We start from the raw sequence: 22012 nt of genomic DNA on the forward strand, positions 1-22012 counted from the left end.
ATATTTTCTTTTCATAAACACATCTATGCTATAAAAAAAAAAAAACAATTTGAAAATTTATGATTTTTTTCAATCCCACACTCCGCTCCTGATTGTTTCTGTTTGTAATTTAAAATATTGGAGATGTTTTGGCAAAATAAATTTTTTAAATAAACAATTTTGGGAGAAAATGGGGTGGGCGGAAGTCTTTCCAAAGATACCCATTTTCCTGAAAGTTATGAGGGAAAAAATAGGATCGTGTGAATTTTCCCCAAATCTCACACACACACACTCCGTCGGAAGAAATTTTCCCCAGAAGGAGGGATTTAAAAAACAAAGGTATGTAAAAGATAATTCATTTTACACACACACGGCCTCGCTTAATTAAGGTGGGAGTAAATATTTAAATTACTATTTTTTTGTTGTTGTTAATGCTTAAATCCCACAAATGGAGCATGCGTGTGGTCCATTGGTATTATTATTAAGGGAGGAGAGGAGTAAAAAAATAAAATCATTTCGAAGGGCTGTGGTGAAAAACAATTGGAAAATCTCTTGTCAAAACGGAGAAATCCCAACTTATATGGTCTTCTTGATCCAAAACTCCTCCCACCATCGCCTCGGAAAAAGATTTTCTCCACGAATTTCTTTATAATTGTAATCTATGCCGTTTAAAAAGTATTTGTATAAACTTTCATTGAAAGATATCCATTTTCCTGATAGTTATGAGAGGGATCGTGTGAATTTTTCAAAAGTCCTCTCCTCACCTCCCGGTTGGTTTGCGCAAATTTTGGTCTTCAGATTTGTTTACTACACTTTTTTTTTACATCTATTATACTTTAAAAAAAACTTTTTGGCGGCCAGGTGTTAAATTAGATATTAACCAATGTAGTTTCGTTTGATCAGTGCCACTCGCTTTGGTGTTTATCTCAAAAAGGTTGTGTTTATTAAATGATAACATTTACTCGTAGTTTTAATTTTTTAAAAATAATTACAGTATGGCAATGAATATCACTGGCAACCTTTTGGTATTAATAGACAACGTCATTTACCGTTTTTTTTTTCCTTTCATCAGCCTATCCTCTTTATCTAGGTTATGATGGTACGTAAGATTGTCCCAAATTTTAATTCAGGTGAACATTATTGTACAATATTTGATAAAAAGTTGTTAAGTAAAAGAGAAAAAAATTACATAGACTCTAATTTCTTTTTAGTAATAGTATCATAATAACCACAATTTTAATGAGGGAAAACATTTTACAATATCTGAAGAAAAGCTACATAATGAAAGACAAAAAAAAGTAACATATACGGGTAAATTTTTAAACAGTTACAATATCGTAAAAACCACAATTTGAATTAGGGTAAATATTATTTTACCATATATGATGAAAAGCTTTTCATGAAAGAGAAAAAGTTTTAAGTCTGTTGTCATAGTAACGTAACCGGCATAGTATGATGTATCCGAACTGCTATAGAGAAACTTTCGTAAATAATGCAATCTCACAAAACAGTTGAGTAATATTGACTTTGTTTCTATTATTTACTGTTTCATCTATTTACCTATATTTTCCATTGTTCCTTTTAATTGTATTATGTTAGTAATATATAATTTTTTATGTAATTTGTTTTGCAAACAACGGCCACTGCCAACTGGTTGGAACTTGTAAAAGGGAAGTACGATACTTTTTTCTTGTAATCTGAAAAGATTATAGTCAATCGAAGCTCAATATATTAAATAGCATACTTACTTGTACTGATGCTGAAAAGCAAAGTCAATCTTAAATCGTAAAATTGAGTTATTACATGGGCATGACTACTTACACTTTCTTCTTTACTGTTTGACATAGCGATTTTTTCAAGTGCATTAGGAAATCAAAACCAGTTCGTAAATTTCAATGTGATGAGAACTTCTCGCGTTTTTATCAATATTGTTTGTTTGTTCCTTTTTAACAATGATGTTGCCTTGCATAAGGGCTCTGTAGATAGCCTATAGAGCAGTATGTCCATACTATTTCCTTTCGTGCTCGACGTTCGAAGTATAAATTTCAGCTTTTATCTGTACTTGATCATGGTGGATAAAACAAAACAACAACAAAAAATAATAATTAAATAACACTTCAGGTTGATCAATCAGCTGTTCCCAAATAAATAAAGTTGAACCGTTCCCGACTCCACAACATTTTTTTTTAAATCATTTTAAATAGCCAGAGAGCCTAAGAAGGATAAAATATAAAACTATCGTTTAAAGCTCTACAAATAACACACTGAGAAATAAATATCTACACGCTTCACATCAGATCTTGTGCAATACTCACAGGAACTTTTGTTGCTAATAAATAAGAAACAAAATGTACCTGAATTCATAATAGTTCTAAAGACTCATAAAGATGCAGTAAAAAGGCTATATAACATTTAAATCTTTATGATCTACAACTTCGGCAAATACAAATCAGTCATGTGATTCTGGTGGGAATAAAACATTTGATTTTGCCATATCTCAATATGCAGTTAATATAGTTTAGTATTGATTGTGGTCTACCGCCAGCAATAAAACCAATAATGAATATGTAGTATCTATATCACAAAAAAAAAACAAACATATACTTTTAATTCAAATGGTATTACAAAGAATTTTTTCAATCTTTCAGTACGGAGAAAAGGCAGTATCTATGACTCTTTGCAGGGCCTCCAAAACTAGTGGTTGGGTAGGAAGAAGGTATGCATAAGCTGGAGAACTAGTCCTAAGTGCTTGTAACATAATGAATTCTGGTAAAGGCACCCAAGGTGCCTGACAGTAGTACTAAACTAAATGGTAGTTTAAGTCTTCCCATAGGTGTATAATCCTAGCAGACATTCATTCAATTATCCACCACAACAAAATTGATATCCTAAAACTAAGGTGCATTGGTGTAGGTGCAGGTGCTATGCAAAAAGCACTGGTGCTGATGCCACATAAAAAGTACTGGTGATGGTGCCACATAAAAAGCATCCAGTACAGTACACTCTGTAAAGTAGTTGGTATTAGGAAGGACATCCAGCTGTAGAAACCAAGCCAAAACAGATTATGGAGCCTGGTGCAGTACCTGATTTTGCCAGTTCCTGTCAAGCCATTCAACCCATGATAAACAGACGTTAAATGATGATGATGAACATTACCAAAGCACCAACAAATGAGTTCAAAACAATATCATACAATATATAATCTAAGACAATATCTAATTTAAATAAAGTAATAGAGTAACAAACATTAGAGTGAGTTGGTACATACACAAATGGTCATGTCATACATCTAGCAGTCCTTCACTCATTGTGCTATTCTGGATTAATATACTGAGTACCCAACTCTCCAAGGACACACAGTGCAAGTTCTTTTTTTTTTTTTTGTTCTATTATCATCCTAAATGTTCCTCATTTCTGGAAGCTTGTACAAACCACTTCGTCTCATTTTTCCTAAGAGCTACAATCTTCAAGGGATTTCTTCTATAAACGTTAACCCAAGCTCTGTTATTAATCAATGTTGAATGAATAAGAATGACAATGAAGATGACAAATATTTATGAGGCTGTTGTGTCTGAAATGTTTTTGAAAAGTAGAATGAAGAAAGATACAAATAACAACAGCAAACAAAAAAAAATGATGTAAATCAAATCCATTTGAAGCAAGAACTTTTCCAATGATCCTCTAAGATAATATGCAATCTCTATAAAATTCTTCAGGTTTAACAATTACAAATTCAGTAAAAGCACTAATTATGGCTTCTCAAGTTTTGACTGTTTTATTAAAGATTGATAGCTTAATATGTTTAGCAAAATATCAAGTAAAAGTGAAGTAAGCTACAAGATTCCATATTTCAATTCTCTAACCTTAGACACTGCCAATTGAGAAGCATATAATTTGTATAAGGCTATTTTAAATGTTTTTTTAGTAATCACTTGACAATATGACTGGGCTAGTGTTTTCCCAAGCTCTAAAGGAAAAATTAAGTAAGTGAAACATAGTGGAAAAAGTGCAGAAAAGTCAAATGAATTAATAATAACCAAAGAGCGTGTACAATGAAAATAAATATGCCAAATGAAAAGAAATGGAAGAGGATCTAATGTTAAAAGTTATACCCTGAAGAACAGTAAAAAATTAAGAAAAGGAGAAGAAAAATATAGGAATGCGATCAATTTTATATGTACACATCTATATATCTACATATGTTTCTGGTTTTTTTTTTAGATGCCCCAAAACTACAATGCAGCTTTAATTGCTGCAGCTATTCAAGACCATTTAAGTTTGAAGGCATCTGGGAATAAAACAGTTACGAGAATTCCTTCACACCACTCTATGACAAGAAAGAAGAATATCAAAGCAGTGGTTGACAGTGGACTTAGTAAGTCATAACTGAATAACATTATTTTAAACTATTTTCTTAATATAAAATGAATTATTGCACTAGAAAAAAACCCTGGTCTATCAGAAGTTACTTCAGAAATTCTTAAGCTATCTGGCAGAATGAGATACAGCGTGGTCATCTGTAGAGTTAATCAAGTTGTACAGGAAGATATATCCAACAACTGATGTAGCAGTATTAAATACACTATTGCAAGGGTAAAGGAAATATCTAAGAAAGGAATAAATAATTACAGCAGTATGAAATTGCTGGACCAGGTCATGAAAGTTACAGACAAAGTTGTAGGTCAACTAATTAGAATACAGTTTGGCTTTGTGACAGGGAGAAGTACTGCTAATACTCTCTTCTTAGTAAGGCAATTTCAGAAAAGCTGTTTAGCCAAAAGTAAACTATTTCATTTGGCTTTTGTCAACCTGGAGAAAGCCTTCAATATTGCCTCTTGCTCCTTGATCTGGTGGTTACTCTGTTAGTAACTTAAGAGTTAGCATTAAGTAGTTCAACAAATTTACTGTAGAAGTAGTTCACCATGGCTTGGCTTTTAGTTCTATTTATCATAGTCCTCCAGACCAGAACAGAGGAATTTTAGACTAGTTGTTCATGAGAACTCCTTTATGCTGATGATCCTGTTCTTATTGTTGAATCTGTTGTAGGATTATAAAAGAACTTCCAGGCGTGGAAGCAAAACCTGGAATCAAAGAGCTTTAAAGTTAACTTAGCAAAGACTATAATTTTTATAAGCAGGAAACAGATAGTATGCTAATTCCTTCAAGAAAATAGCCTTGTTTGGTATGTTGAAAAGGAGTAGGTAAAAATTCCCTTCAGTGTACACTGTGTAAACTATGGACACAAAAGAGGTGCAATAGAGTCACAAGAAAATAGACTTTGTGGAAGATGTGCATGAGTGATAAATACTAAGAGCAACTAGGAAACATATTTTCTCAAATGTCCAGGAGGATCCTTAGAGGGAGGAGATAGTTTCTGTTGCCTAGGTAACCTAATTAGCAGTAGAGAAGGATGTTCTGAAAGTATAATTTCTAGAATATGAATTGGCTGGAGAAAGTTCAGAAGGTTATTATGTCTGATGGTAACAAAAGGTTTCTCTTTCTAAGAGTGTAAGGCAGATTGTATGATGCTTGTGTATAGATAGTTATACTGTATGGCAGTGAAATGTAGACCCAGAAGACATGTGTAGACTGCAAAGCTAGCATGCTCCACTGGATGTACAACGTCAGTGTACATGTATGATAAAGTGTAAATGCATTGAGAGAAAAATTGTGCATAAATGGCATCGAATCTGGAGTGCAAGAGAAAAAAACTGTGCTGGTATGGTGATGTGATGCATATGGATGAGAAAAACTGCACATAGAAGTGCTGATCGCTAAATGTGGATGGGACTTGTGGAAGAATGACACCCAAGAAGATGTGGGCTGAAGTTGTGAAGTCCTCCTTATGGGGGAGAAAACTAAGGATTGAGATAATTGGCAATTTTCTAGGCTTGAGAAAACTTCTACCCTTCAGCAAAAATGAGGTCCTAAAGATATATAATTTATGTCTATGACCCCCACACCCAATCAAGCCTCCAAAACTCATCTTCATAGCACTTATCCATCTATCACACTTCTAACTGCAGCACTATTTACTCAGCTGCTATAATTGTACAAGACCAGAACTGCACATTTTTTATCCCCAGTTTTCCCTCTCCTTAGAACTACTAGAAAAGTAAAAATACTTGGGATGACAACAATTGAACATATGTTCTGTATGTAGCATATTTGTCAACAAATGCTAATCAGTTAATATAGAAAATGTGCAATATGCCTTTATGAACAAAAAATTTTAAAATCTATTAGCCACTGGCTTTAATTGTTGGTATTGCTTTCTTTTCAATGTGATCTCTTTACAAAAAGGACAGTCCTCTACCAAGCTTCCAAAATTCCCCTTTGAGAAGGTACAAGCTGAATATGTACTTGATGCGGCTCCATCACTTTCACTTGGCAAGTATTGAAATTAACTTTGCAGATTAATTTGATGTGTGTGTGTGTGTGTGTATGTTTGTGTGTGTGCAATAAAAAAGGTATCCACCCATAAAACACTGCCTCAATAATATAGTCATCTAAATTCCTTGCATTGTACCCCATGTAAACTATGGACGCAAATTAGCCTGCCAATGTAATCACTGGCAGATTAATGGAGAGGGTGAACATGATTTGTGGTTTATACACGGGGATAATAAGCATTAAGGGCACATTGTAAACTGATTTCATCAAATGTCCAGAAAGCTCTATGGAATTACTTAATAGCTTCTGTTAGGTAGATGACATAATTAGTAATGGAGGTGGCTGTTCTGAAAGTATAGAAGTTTGAGTAACAACAGGCTGGAGAAAGTTTGAGATGCTATTACATTTCTGCTAGCAGCAAAGGTTTTCTTTCTCAAAGTGAAAGGCAGATTGCATGATGCTACTGTGTGAACTGTGATGTAAAATAGTGAGGCATGGATCCTGATTATGGGAGACTTGCAGAAGCTGGATGAAATTATAAAGTGAGTATGCTACACTGGCTCTTTAATATTAGTATGTGTAAACAATGAGGTGTAGATTAACCAAGACAAAAACTGGCTATAAGAGGAATCAGATACAATATATAAGAGGGAGTTGTGTGCTGAAATGAGCTTGTGATTAGTATGAAGGTTGACAGTCAGATAAAAAAAGAAACCTGTATGAGACCAAGGAAGACTTAGCAAAAAGTGGTGCAGCATCTCAAGAACGTGATGATTAAGAATTATGTCAATAGGTAACATGGAATGCGGGAGAAGACCTAACCTCATGTAAGTGTGGTAAATCAAATGTTAAAAATAGTGGTAGTAATGGAGACCAGGAAGTGTGTGTGTGTGTATGCATGTTTTAGGTCTCTCACTCAGTATGTACTTGTTGAGTCTGCTGCTTTTCCTGCCTCTTTGATGCTCTTTCATTTCCCTACTACTCGTCTCTCTACCACTCATATAGTGTATTGCTCATCCTTCTATCACCCATCTCTCTGTAATTCTCTTTTTCTCTTCATCCAACTTATTTTCTATCCACTATTATGTGGCAAGTGTTAGTAAAGTTGGTAGTACCCAGAACTCCCTGATGTCAGCCTTTCTATACTTTTTGTCATGAGGACCTCTTCTTCAAGTCACTTGTTCTTGACACCCATCACTTACACAGACAATTGTCCTTCTCTGTTACTATCCATCACTTCATCACTCTCTATTACCCTTTCACCCCAATCACTTTATTTCTACCATCACTCTCTTGCCAGCTCCACTCAATCATCCTGATTCTTCAATCATCAATCCCTCTTTTAGATAACCTCTTGGTCACTTACCTTGAGCAAACAAATACATCATAGAATAGTGATGACTAAAATGTCCTCACTATTCCCATGCAAGAATTCAGTAGTGCCAGTGCCTTGATAAAATGCACCCAGTACTCTTTGTAAAGCAGTTAGTAAACAAGTGAAGATAATATTAGGTCAAGAGAACACTTTTACTCATGATTAGGACATAAAATTGAAAGGATCACTTTTTACAAGTCAACTATGTTCCAAACATATTCAAATTGATCTAAAGCCTTGTTTATCCTGCAACACTACTTTACAATCCTTCTATATAATTTTTTCAAGCCTGGTGGCCATTTGCATGCAGTTAGTGAATATTTTCTACTGATTTTCTATAAGGAAGCTTTGATTTCCAAAGTCATTTCAGGGTTATCCTGCTTGGAATCCAGTGCTGACAATAGTTAAGGAGCTTGAAATGCATTCATCGGTCCACAGGGAGCACTCTAAATGGCTGTTGCCTGATGCAAGAAATTTTTCCTTGGTGAACCACAATAAAAATGGCCTTTTTACAGGTCAAATATGTCCCAAACATATTTGAACTGATCTAAGTTTGTTTCTTTCCCAACACTGCTTTGTGTGCCTCCATTATAACACACACACACATGTGCACATACACACACATAGGCATATATATATATGTCTTTAGATGAGAGTGTTGCCTATCATATGATGCATAACTTTGGAAATATATTTTTGTCTCATCAAGAAATATGGCTTACATACAATAATTATAATTTTTAACTTTTATATAATTTCTTGTTACGTATACAAAATTATGAAATGAATACTAATTGTAAAAAAAAAATGTTAATTACCTTAAAATAAAAATAAATAATAAATTTCTCATTTGAATAACATCTCCTATAACTAATCTGTCATTTGCTCCCTCTCCCCACTCTATCTCTATGATTCTTTCTCACCCACTATGTGTGTAGTGTTCTTTCATTCTTTACCTGCCACCAAGCTAAGTATGTGCACTCATCCTGCACCTCTTATATTCACTCTCTCTCTGTACCTCACTTTTACTCTCTCTCCTCCTTTTTCTATATAATGGAAAATATGACTGACTGGAAAAATCATCCAACAAAGCAACATTTGTATCCACTATAATTATAATTTCATCTTTTGTAGCACAGAAACTTGGTATTGTTGAATGCCCAGCAAAACAGTTATCAGAATTTGAATGGAAGAATGTAAAAGAGCAATCTAACTCACGACATGACTCTTGTCAACCATGTGTTATCTGTAAAGAAAATTTTGGAGAAGAATCTCAAGTTTGTTGATTTAAGAGCAAATATTTTATAAATAGTGATGTTTTTTTTTTATTTTTCAGACTTGTAAACCTTAGCTAATCATTTTGTTGTAGCTGTTTCATTCTGTCCTTGGAGTGTAATGCAAGGTTTTGAAATCAGGAGTATAGTTAATTGAATTTTCCTATTTGTATGACAACGATGACGACCATCATCATCAGCAGCAGCAGCAGTAGCATAATCTTGTTTATTATAGGTACAAGGCCAGAAATCTTGTGGGAGGGTACTAAACAAATACATCAACCTCAGTGCTCAACTGACACTTAATTTACCAATCCAGAAACAATGAAAGGCAGTGAAATTTGAACCTCAATGGAATTTGAACTCAAAATGTACAGACAGACAAAATGCCAGTAAGCACTTCATATAGCATGCTAACAATTCTGTCAGCTTACTGCCTTGGTAATGATAAAGCAGAGACACAACAAGATAGCCAAAACCTTCTCTGGTTACTATGCCAGAAGTATGGATACGAGGTAACAGGTGCTTCGGTACTAACATACATTGGAGAAGGTAATGAATGAATGAAAAGAGGAAAGCAAAGATCCTCTAGGACTTTGACTTCCAGACAGACAAGGTATTAGAACATCAAAGGCCTGATATAGTAACCTTTAGGAGGGACAAACAAGAGTACCAAATAACTGATATGGCAGTGCCAGGAGATCAGCATATTATTTTGAAAGAAAGAGAAAAGATTGATAAATATGGAGATCTGAGAATTAAGATCACCAAGATGTGATAGCTCTGAGAGTCAAACATAAAGGTTGTCCCTGTTGTCACTGGAGCATTGGATTCAATACACCCAACTTGAAGAAACATCTGGAAACATTAGAAATACCCTACAATCTAGGTGTATTGCAAAAATGAGCTTCACTTGGAACTACATGCATATTGTGTAAAGTATTGTCTGTTTGAGGTTCTTGTTGTGACTTGACAGTTAGTACAAATCCTCGGTAAACACAATATCTTCAATCAACAACATCATGATATTGAATACCGTGCAATGTCTTAAGTAATAATAGTAATAGTAATGGTTTCAAATTTTGCACAAGTCCAGCAAGTTTTGGGGAAGTGGGCAAGTTGATTACATCGACCCCATTGTTCAGCTGTTATTTTATTGACCCTGAAAGGATGAAAGGCAAAGTTGACCTCAGCGGAATTTGAACTCAGAATGTAAAGATGGATGAAATGCCACTAAGTACTTTACCTGGCCTGCTAACAATTCTGCCAACCCTTCAGTCAATTATGAGTGTTACACAGTTACTTTCTCTTTGTATATAAATTTTCTAGCCTCAGTCTAAGTAAGAATTCAATGTTAATATTATTATTATGACAGCAGCAGCTTCCGCTGAGGTCAACTTTGCCTTTCATCCTTTCGGGGTCAATTAAATAAGTACTAGTTACGCATTGGAGTCAATGTAATTGACTTAATCCCTTTCCCCAAATTTGAGGCCTTGTACTTCCAATAGAAAGGATTATTATGACAACAGCAGCAGCAATAGTAGTAGTAGTAGTAGTAGTAGTAGTAGTAGTAGTAGTAGTAGTAGTAGTAGCAGTAGTTGGAATATATGAATAAATTGATCAGCAAAAATTGAGTTGTTGAGTAATCATTGGATGAATCTGTGTGTATTATCTCTGTTATGTATTTCAGGTGCTGCTTTCTTGTTCACACGTCTTCCATAAGGTAACTATAATTATTCAAAACAGATTCGATATGTCTGTAATTTCATGTCACTTCAGATAGTTAATTTCTCTCCAGGAAGCAATGCAATTAATATTTTTGGTGAGTAACTCTGGTTAGCTTTACTCAAGCAGACTTAAGCAACTGAATTTTTAATTTCTGGTGATAATGTGTTAAAATTTGTAACATCTGATATATACATGTAACTGAAGATTTTTTACCATTATTTTAGGTTTCATTTTATTTTTAAATACTAAATCCCAATGCAAGGCAAAACAATATACATTTTCTAAGATTTTACATCAATTTTCCTAAATGATGTAAACATATTTGCTACAAATTGCTGGTGTAACTTTTAAAAAAAAATTTATAAATGATTACTCAATAGCAAAAGAGAAATACTATATTAAATATTAGCCAAATAAAGAATGTATGATGATGTTTTCACTAAGGCCAAAGCAGAACAGCTATAAAAGAATTTACTTCATGAAGCATTCTAGCATCCTAACTTCATAGCCATTTTCTTTATGATTGTCTCTTAGAAGCCAAAGTTGAAGATTCTTTTTTGTGCATGATGATCTTCATTTAGGATAGATTATTGAATAATCACACACTGTCTATATTCAAAATGGTTTTCCAGATAATTAAGAAGCTTGATGTGAAGCTGTTCATATCTTATTCTTTTTCAAAATGGAATTTGTTTCTAAACAAAAAAAAATTATATATAAACGCTTCATAGTCAATGGGCAGAGGTTTGAAGAATATCATTTATATTATTACATGATAGACTTGTCTCCAGGCATTTGAGAAATTCAGCAACAGGAAGTCATGTCCAATGTGTCGATACCAACAATATGAAACCAGGGTAATACACGAAGGTAGAAAACAGCACTACTACAAAAATGCAACCATGTACGTGAGTACATCATCTCAGCCATAGTACTGAATGCTAGATGCCTTTTTTTTTAAAACTTTTAAATGATTATATGTTGAACTTTTAGAACCAGTGATACACTTTCTTTGAGATGATTAAACAAGGATGACCAATCACTGCTAAGGTACAAGATTAAAACAGTGATGCATTTAAAGGCCAGAATTGAAAATCCCCCATCATCCACATTTGTCTCATTCCCTCAAACACTACACAAGACTTTTCTCACTTCTGAAGTCTTGAGCAAAGTCTTGTGTGTAGTGTTTGAGGGAATGAGACAAATGTGGACGATGAGGGATTTTCAATTCTGGCCTTTAAATACATCACTGTTTTAATCTTGTACTTTAGCAGTGATTGGGCATCCTTGTTTAATCAACTCAAAGAAAGTGTATCACCTTCTGAAATTTTTTCTATTCACATTTTTCCTCTCGTCAACAATATGCAAAAGTTGAAGCTGAGCATCAGCTGCATTGGCTACCTTGTCAGAGGGTCTACAAAGGTGTAGGTTGGTACATCAGAATACATGGTAAATTGTTTTAAATCTTAGTTTGCCTTCAACTGGTTTATAAATGGCCAGTTGAAAGAAAGCTGCACTAAATTCTTAAATGGTTATTAGATTTAACCAGTTCATTAATATAATAACTATGAAATTTAGGTTGTTTGTTTTTATAGTCAGCACAATTATGAAAACAGCTGAAAGAAGTTGCTCCCAGAAAATAATGATGATGATGACAGAATTGATGATGATGAAAGTGATATTGATAATACTGATGATGATTTCAATGCTATCCAGATAATTAAATGTTGTTATTTACATATTAACATTGCTGACAGAATTCAAGCAGCATGGCGGGGTTATGTTGTCCGAAAATGGTACACAAAATTAAGAGAAACAACACCACCAAGCAATCCTATCCTGAGAAGGAGATTTTTTGAAAAAAAGGTAAATAGAACTTTTAGATATATACACTAAACTTACGTTTTGGGTAATATTGCTTCAGGCAAAAACTAACTGAGTAGCACAACATATATACACAAATATGCACATGCACACACATACACACACACATGCATGTACACATATGAAGTGTGAGTCTGCATATGTGTGTGTGTGTGTGAGTATATGTATACATGTATAAATACATACATACATATATATATATATATATATATATATATATATATAACCTTTTCATCATACAACACAAGATCACCTCTTCCAATGCCTCCTCCCCTCTTGAAGTTTTCGTCTTACAAGTACTTGGTGACCCTGTCAGTGCAGGTGCCACTTAAAAGCACCCAGTCCACACTGTAAAGTAGTTGGTGCTTGGAAGGGCATTCAGCAGTAAAAACCTTGCCAAAAGTGACCTCATCTGGGCTTGTGCCACATAAAAAGCACTAAGTCCACTCTGCTGAGTGGTTGGTGTTATGAAGGGCATCCAGCTGTAAAAATCCTGCCAAAACAGTTGCAGAAGTCTGGTAAAATATATAAGGTAAGCAGAGTTAATGGTTATAGTAACCGACTAAGAGATAAAAATATCCATATTTACTATCGGTATCATTTACCTGTGTTATCTTTGAGCATAGGTATGCAGGCACACTATGCTTGTAGGGTACAGGTAACAACAGAATAAACAAAAGTTTATCAGGAATCAAATTTAAACAATCAGAAAATGGAGATAACTTTAGATCAACAAACAAATCAATTGGACCACATCAGTAGATTATTTTTAATATAAAATATGACATAACATTTATGTGACATAACAATTCTTACGGCCGTTTCTGCTTCCAATGTCAGTCAGTGCCTGGGAAAAAATTGCGAAAATAATATTCTTCATCTTCATAGGATATTCAAGCTAGTACATGGAGCTTAATCAGAATGAATACAAAAACGTCCAAAAAATAAACGAAAGGAAGAGGGAATAGGAAAGAAAACATGGCCTTGAGAAGATGCCAGGTGGCCTAATATATTAAAATCATACCATCTTCCTGTAGCATACACCTTAAGGGATCTTCTCTCTCTCTCTCTCTGTTATATATACATGGATGCGGACATAGTGGATAACAGCTAACCTTTGGCCACACTTTTGGACCCTGTTGTGTCTACCACTCTGATTGGTTGGTATTGGCGCATTTTATCTCCTGTTCTATTGAGCGCCAAGATGCAATCTGACCAATTGCAGCCTTCAGATAAGGTCGCATGAGACAGTCTTTTCTGAACCCCAGTTTGAGCCGACAGTATGGTATAAATAGCTAGCCTCTCACCATCACAGTTTGTCAGTCTTCTTGGCTTCAGGCCTTCTGAGGTCTAGCTGCTGACCACAGAGCACACAGCCAGTTCCAGCAACGACACAACAGCAGCCACATGGAGAACACCAACACTTTGTTCAGCAGCTTACGGACCTCCATCTTCATCATCTCCAGCTTCTTAGCATCAGCACCAACTTTTCTACGTACACACCACCAACAGCACTCGCACAGGTTCTATCTCAACACTGTGAATTACTTCACCCTGGTTAACAGTGAATCTGACCTGCAAGAACTCCTGTACCAAGTAACCGGCAGCAGCATTGAAGCCACAACTTCTCATGACATGTGCCTCTCCTCCGGCTCTGCTACGTGGCCTCAACTCCATGTTACAGCACCTCTACCACTGTGTACCTTGGATACGAACTGGCATTTTACCATTCTTGTGTCTGGACTTTCTTTTAATGTCCTTATAGACTCTTTTCTATGCTCTGTATTTCTCGCACACACATACACACATGTTCGTATACACATACGCTTTGTTTACATGACAGCCTGTCTATTATTATGTTTATATGTCACACTCACACACACAGACACACAAGTTGACATATCAATAAAATCTTCTCTTAAACCTTCTACCTGTTGTGTCTCTCTTTTCCTTCTGGCACTTATACTCATTTATCCTCTTTTCATGTTTTTATTTGTATCGACCGAGCAATGTGCTAAGGAGCCTTTCCTCGTCACCTCTCCTGATTGCACAGTCCTTACAAAATTCCTTTGTAGGGCTTCAAAGTCAGTAGGCAAAAGAGTGATCTATTGTTGACTGATTTGCACTGGTATATTGCACGATTGAGGAAAATAACAAAATGTTAGTGCCAAGTAGTGTTTAGGCATAAGCAAAATTTAGGTTATTTAAAATATGTTTGTGACATATTTCAACTGCTAAAAGGCAAATTCACTGCAGTTACTGTGAAGAAAATATCTCTTATGGTAAAAAGGTGTGAAAACACTACATTTGTTCAGTGTTGCCATCTATCAGGAATATATATATACACATATACATATGCATAATATATACACATATATAAATATAAATTAATATATATATTAATAGTTTCAGGAGAGTATTGTTTGGAGTAGGTAATATACTTTATCTTCTTACTCATTATATGAAAATAAAAGCATAATACATGAAACATTTACTATGAGAAAAATATGATGCTATAATTCTAAGAGGGTAAGTAGATTTTGTCAGCTCACGCAGTTGGTTGTCATTCTTTTGACCTGCTGCTTGTCATGTTGTCATTTATTTTTTCTATTTCTAATAGTTGGAAGAAATTGTTGACAAGACACTTAAAAGTTACGATATTGGTGTTGATGAATTCTTGGAGGAAATGGATCAGAGTATTGCAGCACACCGTCAACTGTTTAACTCCTTCAATCACTGCTATATTGGCTTGGAAGAATGGAAAAAGATCAAATCAAAGGTGAGTAGAACATTAGCAAAATAATTTCAAGTCACAAAATTCTCCTGAAGAATAATTTCAGAAAGATGAAAAGTTTTGAAAGATCTTTTTGAAAATAATTTTGAAAGAATAAAAGCATTCAGTATCCAAAAATAAGTTTTAAAGATAATCATTGCATTACATGGTGGTGCTCTATAATGTATAATATTGTCCTTTGCCTCCAGAATTAGTTTATTGTGTCAAATAATCAATGAATATTTGTTATCTCATACTTGAATGAGATAAACATTGGTTATACTTGCATAACAAATGGAATAATTTATTTGATGTTTCCTAACTAGATACTCCTTTGTATTACTTCTATTGTCATGCAGAGAGTGACCTTTCCATATAGTGTCCATGGATAAGTTGAGCTTATTCTGTTTCATTTTTGACAGGTGGCTTGATACACTATAAACTCAGTCAGTGACAACTTTCTGCTAAAGTTGGGTGGTGGAAAATTTGATGTAATAAACTAAAAACATTTTAATTAATTAAAATTATACACTCAGTGGTGAGAACAATCATAATCTAAATGTTTAGTTTTGATTTTTAAAAAATAAGGGGCACAACTTCAAAATTTTAATTAATTAAAATGAATTGAATATGGAATGTATCCAGGAGTATTAAATTTGTAAAGTGCTTATATTTTATTTAATCTCTTTGAAGAATGTAAGCAGAGTTAAATAAACATGACTAAAACAACAAAAAGAAATAAGTCTCAAGATTCTTCAGAAACTGCATTGCAAGTAATACATTAGTGATTGACCAGATTGCAAATATCTTTATCCAGGTGTCATTGCACTATATATTAAACTATGTGTGGTTACATTTGATATCATTTAATAATAACAAGACAATTTTAGTTTTGATGAACTGTATGCTATTCATATTTAGCAAGCCATACTAATTATTTTCAGGTAAACATTGCATTCCAGGGAGTAAGATTCTAAATTTAAGATGTGTCCTTTAGAAAGACACTTGTGTACAGTTTGCATATGGCTCAATGCCTAATTATCAAGTTATATTTAATTTATTGTTATTTCCATTATAAAATAAAATATATAATAATTTTTCAAAATAATTCATCATTAGAGATTACTTATTTTTTAGTGTTTACGTTTTCACTACATTTTCATCTGTGTAGTTTCTGATAGCTATCAGGTGTATTATGGTTGATGAATGTGTACATACGAGAGTGAGTCAAAAAGCAATGCCATTTTCTTTATTTCATGTGAAGTTTTTGATAAAAATAACTGAAAATTTTCCCAGTTATAAATGATTATATCATTTATGCTCTGGAGTATTTTGTTTCTTACTTTTCAGGTTTTTAGACTGGTAACGAAAATTCAAAATGGCAGCCCCCTTAGAGTTACATCAAAAGCAAAGAGCAGTGATTGAATTTCTTGTTGCTAAGGGGGGAACCCCTGTGAACATTCACTGACGATTACAAAATATCTCTGAGGACAATACTTTGGATTATAGCAATGTATGCAGGTGGGTCCGTCATCTGAAAGATGAAAAGGTTGGAACTGTGAGTGTAGCCGATAAACCCCGTTCTGGCCATCCGTCCGCTCTTGTGAATCCTGCTAATAAAGCAAAAGCTGATGCTCTGATCAGAGAAGACAGGTGCATAACTCTTGATGAGTTGGCAGAAAACCTTGAAGTGATCCATAGAAGTGCTTACAACATTGTCGAATCACTTGGCTTTTCAATTGACTACCGAATGCAAGACTGACAGGGTCAATGCCTGCACTGAACTTCTCGAACAAAGTCAAAGAGACAACACCTTCTTTCAAAGGCTCGTAACAGGTGATGACACATGGGTTCATTATTATGAACCGGAATCAAAGAGGCAGCCAATAGAATGGCACCACTCTACGTCACCACCACTGAAAAAGTTCAAGACACAAAAGTCAGCTGGTAAAATCATGGCGACTGTCTTTTGGGATGCTCAAGGTGTCATTCTGGTCGATTTCTGAGGCCTACATTGAGACCCTAGTGAGGCTTAGAGCAAGAATTCAATGAGTAAGACCCAACTTGCCAATTGACAATGTCCTCCTTCTGCATGACAATGCTCAACCACACACATTCAGGTGGACAACTTTACCGCATCCTCCATATTCACTAGATTTATTGCCTTCAGACTATCATCTCTTTGGCCCCATGAAAGAAGGCTTGAGAAGCAAACAGTATTCCTGTGATGAGGAAGTGAAAACTGTAGTGAAGAAGTGGCTCAAATAACAGTCAGCAGAATTTTATGGGGCAGGGATACATGCTCTCATTCAAAGATGGAACATTGCTATTGAGAGAAATGGTGACTATATTGAGAAGTAGGGATGTGATCCACAGAGGACCAGTTTCATTTTGATGTATGATATGTTCCTGTGTTGTTAATTATGCCTGTCCTAAACAAAATGGCATTACTTTTTGACTCACCCTTGTAAAAGCAGACTAGATTCAAAGTAAGAAATCGAAGGTAATAATATTCTTGCCACTAGTACATGCATCAGTGGATAAGACTCCTAATTTATTAATAAAGATTGTTATTTTAAATCCACCCTGATACTATCTCTTTACTAGTTTCAGTCATTTGACTGTGGTCATGATGGAGCACCACATCAGAGAATAAGATACTTAATGATGATTAGAAATAAAAATGTAATGTAGATGTAAATATTAAGAAAAGATAATTAAAATTAATCTGTAAAGATGAAGTTAATGACTGAAAAATTGAAGAGCATACTGCTAAAAGTGCCTGAGACATTTATTTTTGTGTTTTGTGTGATTAAAAGTATAGGGTTTTCAATTATAATTTTTTTAATAACAAATCATCTAAGACTTAGGTATCACTAAGAGAATATAAGTTTAAATTACTTTTTAAAAAACAATCTCTTTTTTACAGGCTCTACAACGTGAACATTTGGACTGTCCCATTTGTGTTACTTCAATAACTATTGATAATGGACTAATTCCTGAAACAAACTCTATATTTGATTTGGAGTGCAGAACTCAGGATCTTTCTGGAATACCATACACTTCAAATTCACCAAAACGAGTAGCTTTTCTTTTGTCATGTTCCCATATTTTCCATAAAACCTGCCTAGAGACATTTGAATCTTTTATGAGAGATTCTACTCCACTGGTATGTCCTGTATGCAGATCATTGTACAGCAAAAGGTTATTGTCAGCCATCTAAATGAAAACAGCCATGATCAATGCAACATATTTCTATCAGTGCACAAACATACATGTATACATAGTAATCCTGAAGCTTGTGGAATAGACACATGTTATCTTGCTGTGAGAATACTTATTAAGAGACATGTATTTCATTTACAAAGCATTGAGAGACAAATTAATTTTATTCTTGACAATATTCCACACAGTTGATACTTGATTACTACAAAGTAGGGATCATTACTTGAGTTATATACAGATTTACTAAGGCAATGTAAATGATTTTTTTTTGTTTGTTTGTTTAGATGAATATAATTAAAGTGTACAAGATGTAATGTCTGAGCAATTGCATGAAAGAGGTTATAATGATGAGAGGTATCAAATTATAAAATTTAGGAAATGTAAACACAGCAAAATTTTTCTATTGAGATACTTTCTTCGCTTTGTACAAAAAAAATAAATAAATAGATATGAAATAAAAGATAATACAAATATCAGACAGTCTACATAGAAAAATAAATTGGATGAAATGAAAGTGAAGTCCTTTCATATTTGTGTGTACATGTATTTAATTTCTTTACAATTTTTTTCACATTTTTCAAAATCCTTGCTTAAACAGAAGGAACAAAATGGAGACAACCTAGAGATGCTTTAGCTTTATCAAGGATAATTTTTCTAGTGTCAGCAGCATTATAAAATGTACCCAACCTAGGCTGTAAAGTGATTTGTGTTTAGAAGGGCATTCAGCTTTAAAAATCATGGTGAAAAAAAACAACAAACAGTCACAACGCAGGATCGAGGAAAACTCCTTTAACACTGGTGGAATAATAAAATGCACCTCCCTTGTAAAATAGTTGATGATAGAAAAGACACCAAGCCATAGAAGCCATGTGTGAAATTACAATATACCAACAACAGAGCTGGCTGAGTTTTTTTCTCTGTTACTGTTTGAGCGAGATTACAAAAGATGGTGTGATGCAGCAAGATGTTTTTGAGACTCTGCCAACCCATGCCAACATGGAAAAATGGACATAAAATTATGATGAGCAAATATCAAACATATAAACCAATCTACACCAATTATGATCAAACACTTGAGTTACTCAGTAACAACCTTCTTTTTTTAGAAAACATTGTAGTGGTTTGCTAATGCAATGCAGGACTATATTGCTTAACTGACAACAGTATAATGAGGCCAGCAAAGGTCATAAGAACCATCTATCCTCCTTGAACTTAGGGGGCTCAGTCTGAATCCTATTTTAGATATAGTTTCAACTGAATTGATGCATGCAATATGAGAAGGAAACTTACATGAGCTACAATGGAAAGAGGTTAACAAGAACGGGTAAAAAAAAAAATATTTTCGTAGATAATGTTGCCAAATTAGTTATATGTTCTTAAAGTAGATTTTGAAGACATACATGTATTGTTTCTAATTTCAGTACAAGGCTAGTAATTTTGGGAGATGAGGTTGGTTGTTTATATTTACCCATTATTTTTTGGCCTTTATTTCATTTTTCTATTCTATATGAATAAGAAAAATTGACAAACATTTTAAGATAAATTTTAAAATCAAGACAAATTACAACCAGTGAAGTCAAAATAGTACTGGACAACTATGTTGTAGTTCTAACAATCCTACTCTATGCAGATGACATCAGCCTACTATCTGACTGTGGAAGTGAATGCAAGAGCTCTCTAATGACAAGAAGCACTGCTCTGTGTGAATGACTTCTAATACCTAGGCTCATGAATCAAAGGAAGGCACATCCCATTCAGGCATATGTGTATGTACTAAAGAAGAAACAACTGATGAGCTAACAAGTTAACTGAAGGTATCACTGGGGAACTCATCTGAGGACAACCTAAATAATTTAAGATATCAAAGATTCATATCCACTATCATCTCATCTAGTTACAAGTAGTATATTTTACAACTTAGCAGCACAGAACTTAAATTGTTAAGTGATTTGTTAACTAGCACTACTAAATTTCCTTCTTTCTATGAAAACAGATTGTCATCCTTCCTGCTAACGGCATAAAATTAAAAGAAAACCTTAACTAGTGAACCAAAGAGGCCCTTGAATTATATTAATTAAAACATGTAGGCCATTATGATTCAGTTGGCAGCAAATTGCCAGGGTTGTGAAAACATAAGACAAAATACCTTGCAATATTTGTTCTAGTTAAGGAGGTGAGCTGGCAGAAACGTTAGCATGCCAGGCGAAATGCTTAGAGGTATTTCGTCTGTCTTTACATTCTGAGTTCAAATTCTGCTGAGGTCGACTTTGCCTTTCATCCTTTCAGGATCAATAAGTACTAGTTGCATACTGGGCTTCATCTAATCAACTGGTCCCCTCCACCAAAATTTTGGGCCTTGTGCCTAGAGTAGAAAAGAATATTTATTCTGGCTGTAAGGTGGCAAGCTGGCAGAATTGTTGAGTACTGGGGTTGATGTTACTGACTTTCCCCATCCCCTGAAATTGCTGGCCTTGTACCAAAATCTGAAGCTAATATTTGTTCTGGCTGTAAGGCAGTGTGCTGGTAGAATTGTTAGCATACCAGGCAAAATGCCTAGCAGCATTTTGTCTATCTTTACGTTCTGAGTTCAAATTCCATTAAAGTTGACTTTACTTATCATCTTTCTGGGGCTGATATAGTAAGTACCAGTTGAGCACAGAAGTCACTGTAATAGACTGGCTCACTCCCCCAAGATTTCAGGCCTTGTGCCTATAGTAGAAAAGAATATTTGTTCTGACTCTCTGCCAGTTCAAATTCCACTGTGGTCAACTTCGCTTTTCAGGGTTTGTTATACTAAAGTACTAGTTTAGGGAGGTGGAGTGGTAAATTTGTTAGCACTTCAGATGAGATGCTATGTGGTATTTATTTTTAATTTATCACCTGGTTTAACTCCACTACTTGGTTCTTCAGTGCCTTTAGTGGAATTCATTCTGTTGTAAGCATCTGGATCAAGTCTGGTTTGTGCAGGAAAGGAATTCCAGACTGATGATGTTCTGAAAAGAAAGATCTGAGTGCAATGGTTAATACAGATCCTAGGAATGGACACAATATGTGTGATAAAGGAAGGTAGAACAAGTAAGGCAAGAGTGTCAGAATGAATGTGACACAAGATCAGTTAGCTCTGAGGAGAAAAGGGTCACTGTAATAGTAAAAGAAAAGGCAGAGAGAGGATCAGAAGGTGGAATGTGTTGGCAAGCAGTTTCATGCAAATCATTTGAATGGCTCAGTGACTAATACTAATTTAATCTACTCTTGGCAAGTATGGATGGCAATTGTGGACACGTTTCGGTCTCAATAAAAACAAAACAAAACAAAAACGTAACTTGACTGTTATGTCACATACAGATGGGGACCCAAGTAATTTCCCTGTTTTTATTCTTT

General features: G+C 34.5%; 2 protein-coding genes across 3 annotated transcripts in view; one reads left to right on the plus strand and one right to left on the minus strand.

The window, feature by feature from the left end:
* Window positions 1–2014, minus strand: part of LOC106878403 (STE20-related kinase adapter protein alpha) — a 45442-nt gene extending 43428 nt beyond the window's left edge. Inside the window, exon 1 of one of the 2 annotated variants that reach the window (XM_014927605.2) lies at window positions 1801–2014. In XM_014927605.2, the coding sequence (XP_014783091.1) occupies window positions 1801–1824 (24 nt within the window). In that variant the 5' untranslated portion in view covers window positions 1825–2014. Of the gene's footprint in view, window positions 1–1356; window positions 1427–1800 lie in introns of those variants that run through there. The other variant, XM_014927604.1, reaches the window with a different exon arrangement.
* The window catches only part of LOC106878405 (RING finger protein 32), a 24179-nt gene extending 5034 nt beyond the window's left edge, over window positions 1–19145 (plus strand). The window contains exons 2-9 of the mRNA XM_014927610.2: window positions 4201–4354; window positions 6283–6369; window positions 8882–9024; window positions 10712–10744; window positions 11529–11653; window positions 12507–12615; window positions 15254–15412; window positions 18336–19145. Of these exons, the coding sequence (XP_014783096.1) occupies window positions 4201–4354; window positions 6283–6369; window positions 8882–9024; window positions 10712–10744; window positions 11529–11653; window positions 12507–12615; window positions 15254–15412; window positions 18336–18629 (1104 nt within the window). The 3' untranslated portion in view covers window positions 18630–19145. The remainder of the gene's footprint in view (window positions 1–4200; window positions 4355–6282; window positions 6370–8881; window positions 9025–10711; window positions 10745–11528; window positions 11654–12506; window positions 12616–15253; window positions 15413–18335) is intronic.
* The last annotated feature ends 2867 nt before the right edge of the window (window positions 19146–22012 follow it).

Source organism: Octopus bimaculoides, chromosome 6, assembly GCF_001194135.2.
Source record: "Octopus bimaculoides isolate UCB-OBI-ISO-001 chromosome 6, ASM119413v2, whole genome shotgun sequence".
NCBI lineage: Eukaryota > Metazoa > Mollusca > Cephalopoda > Octopoda > Octopodidae > Octopus > Octopus bimaculoides.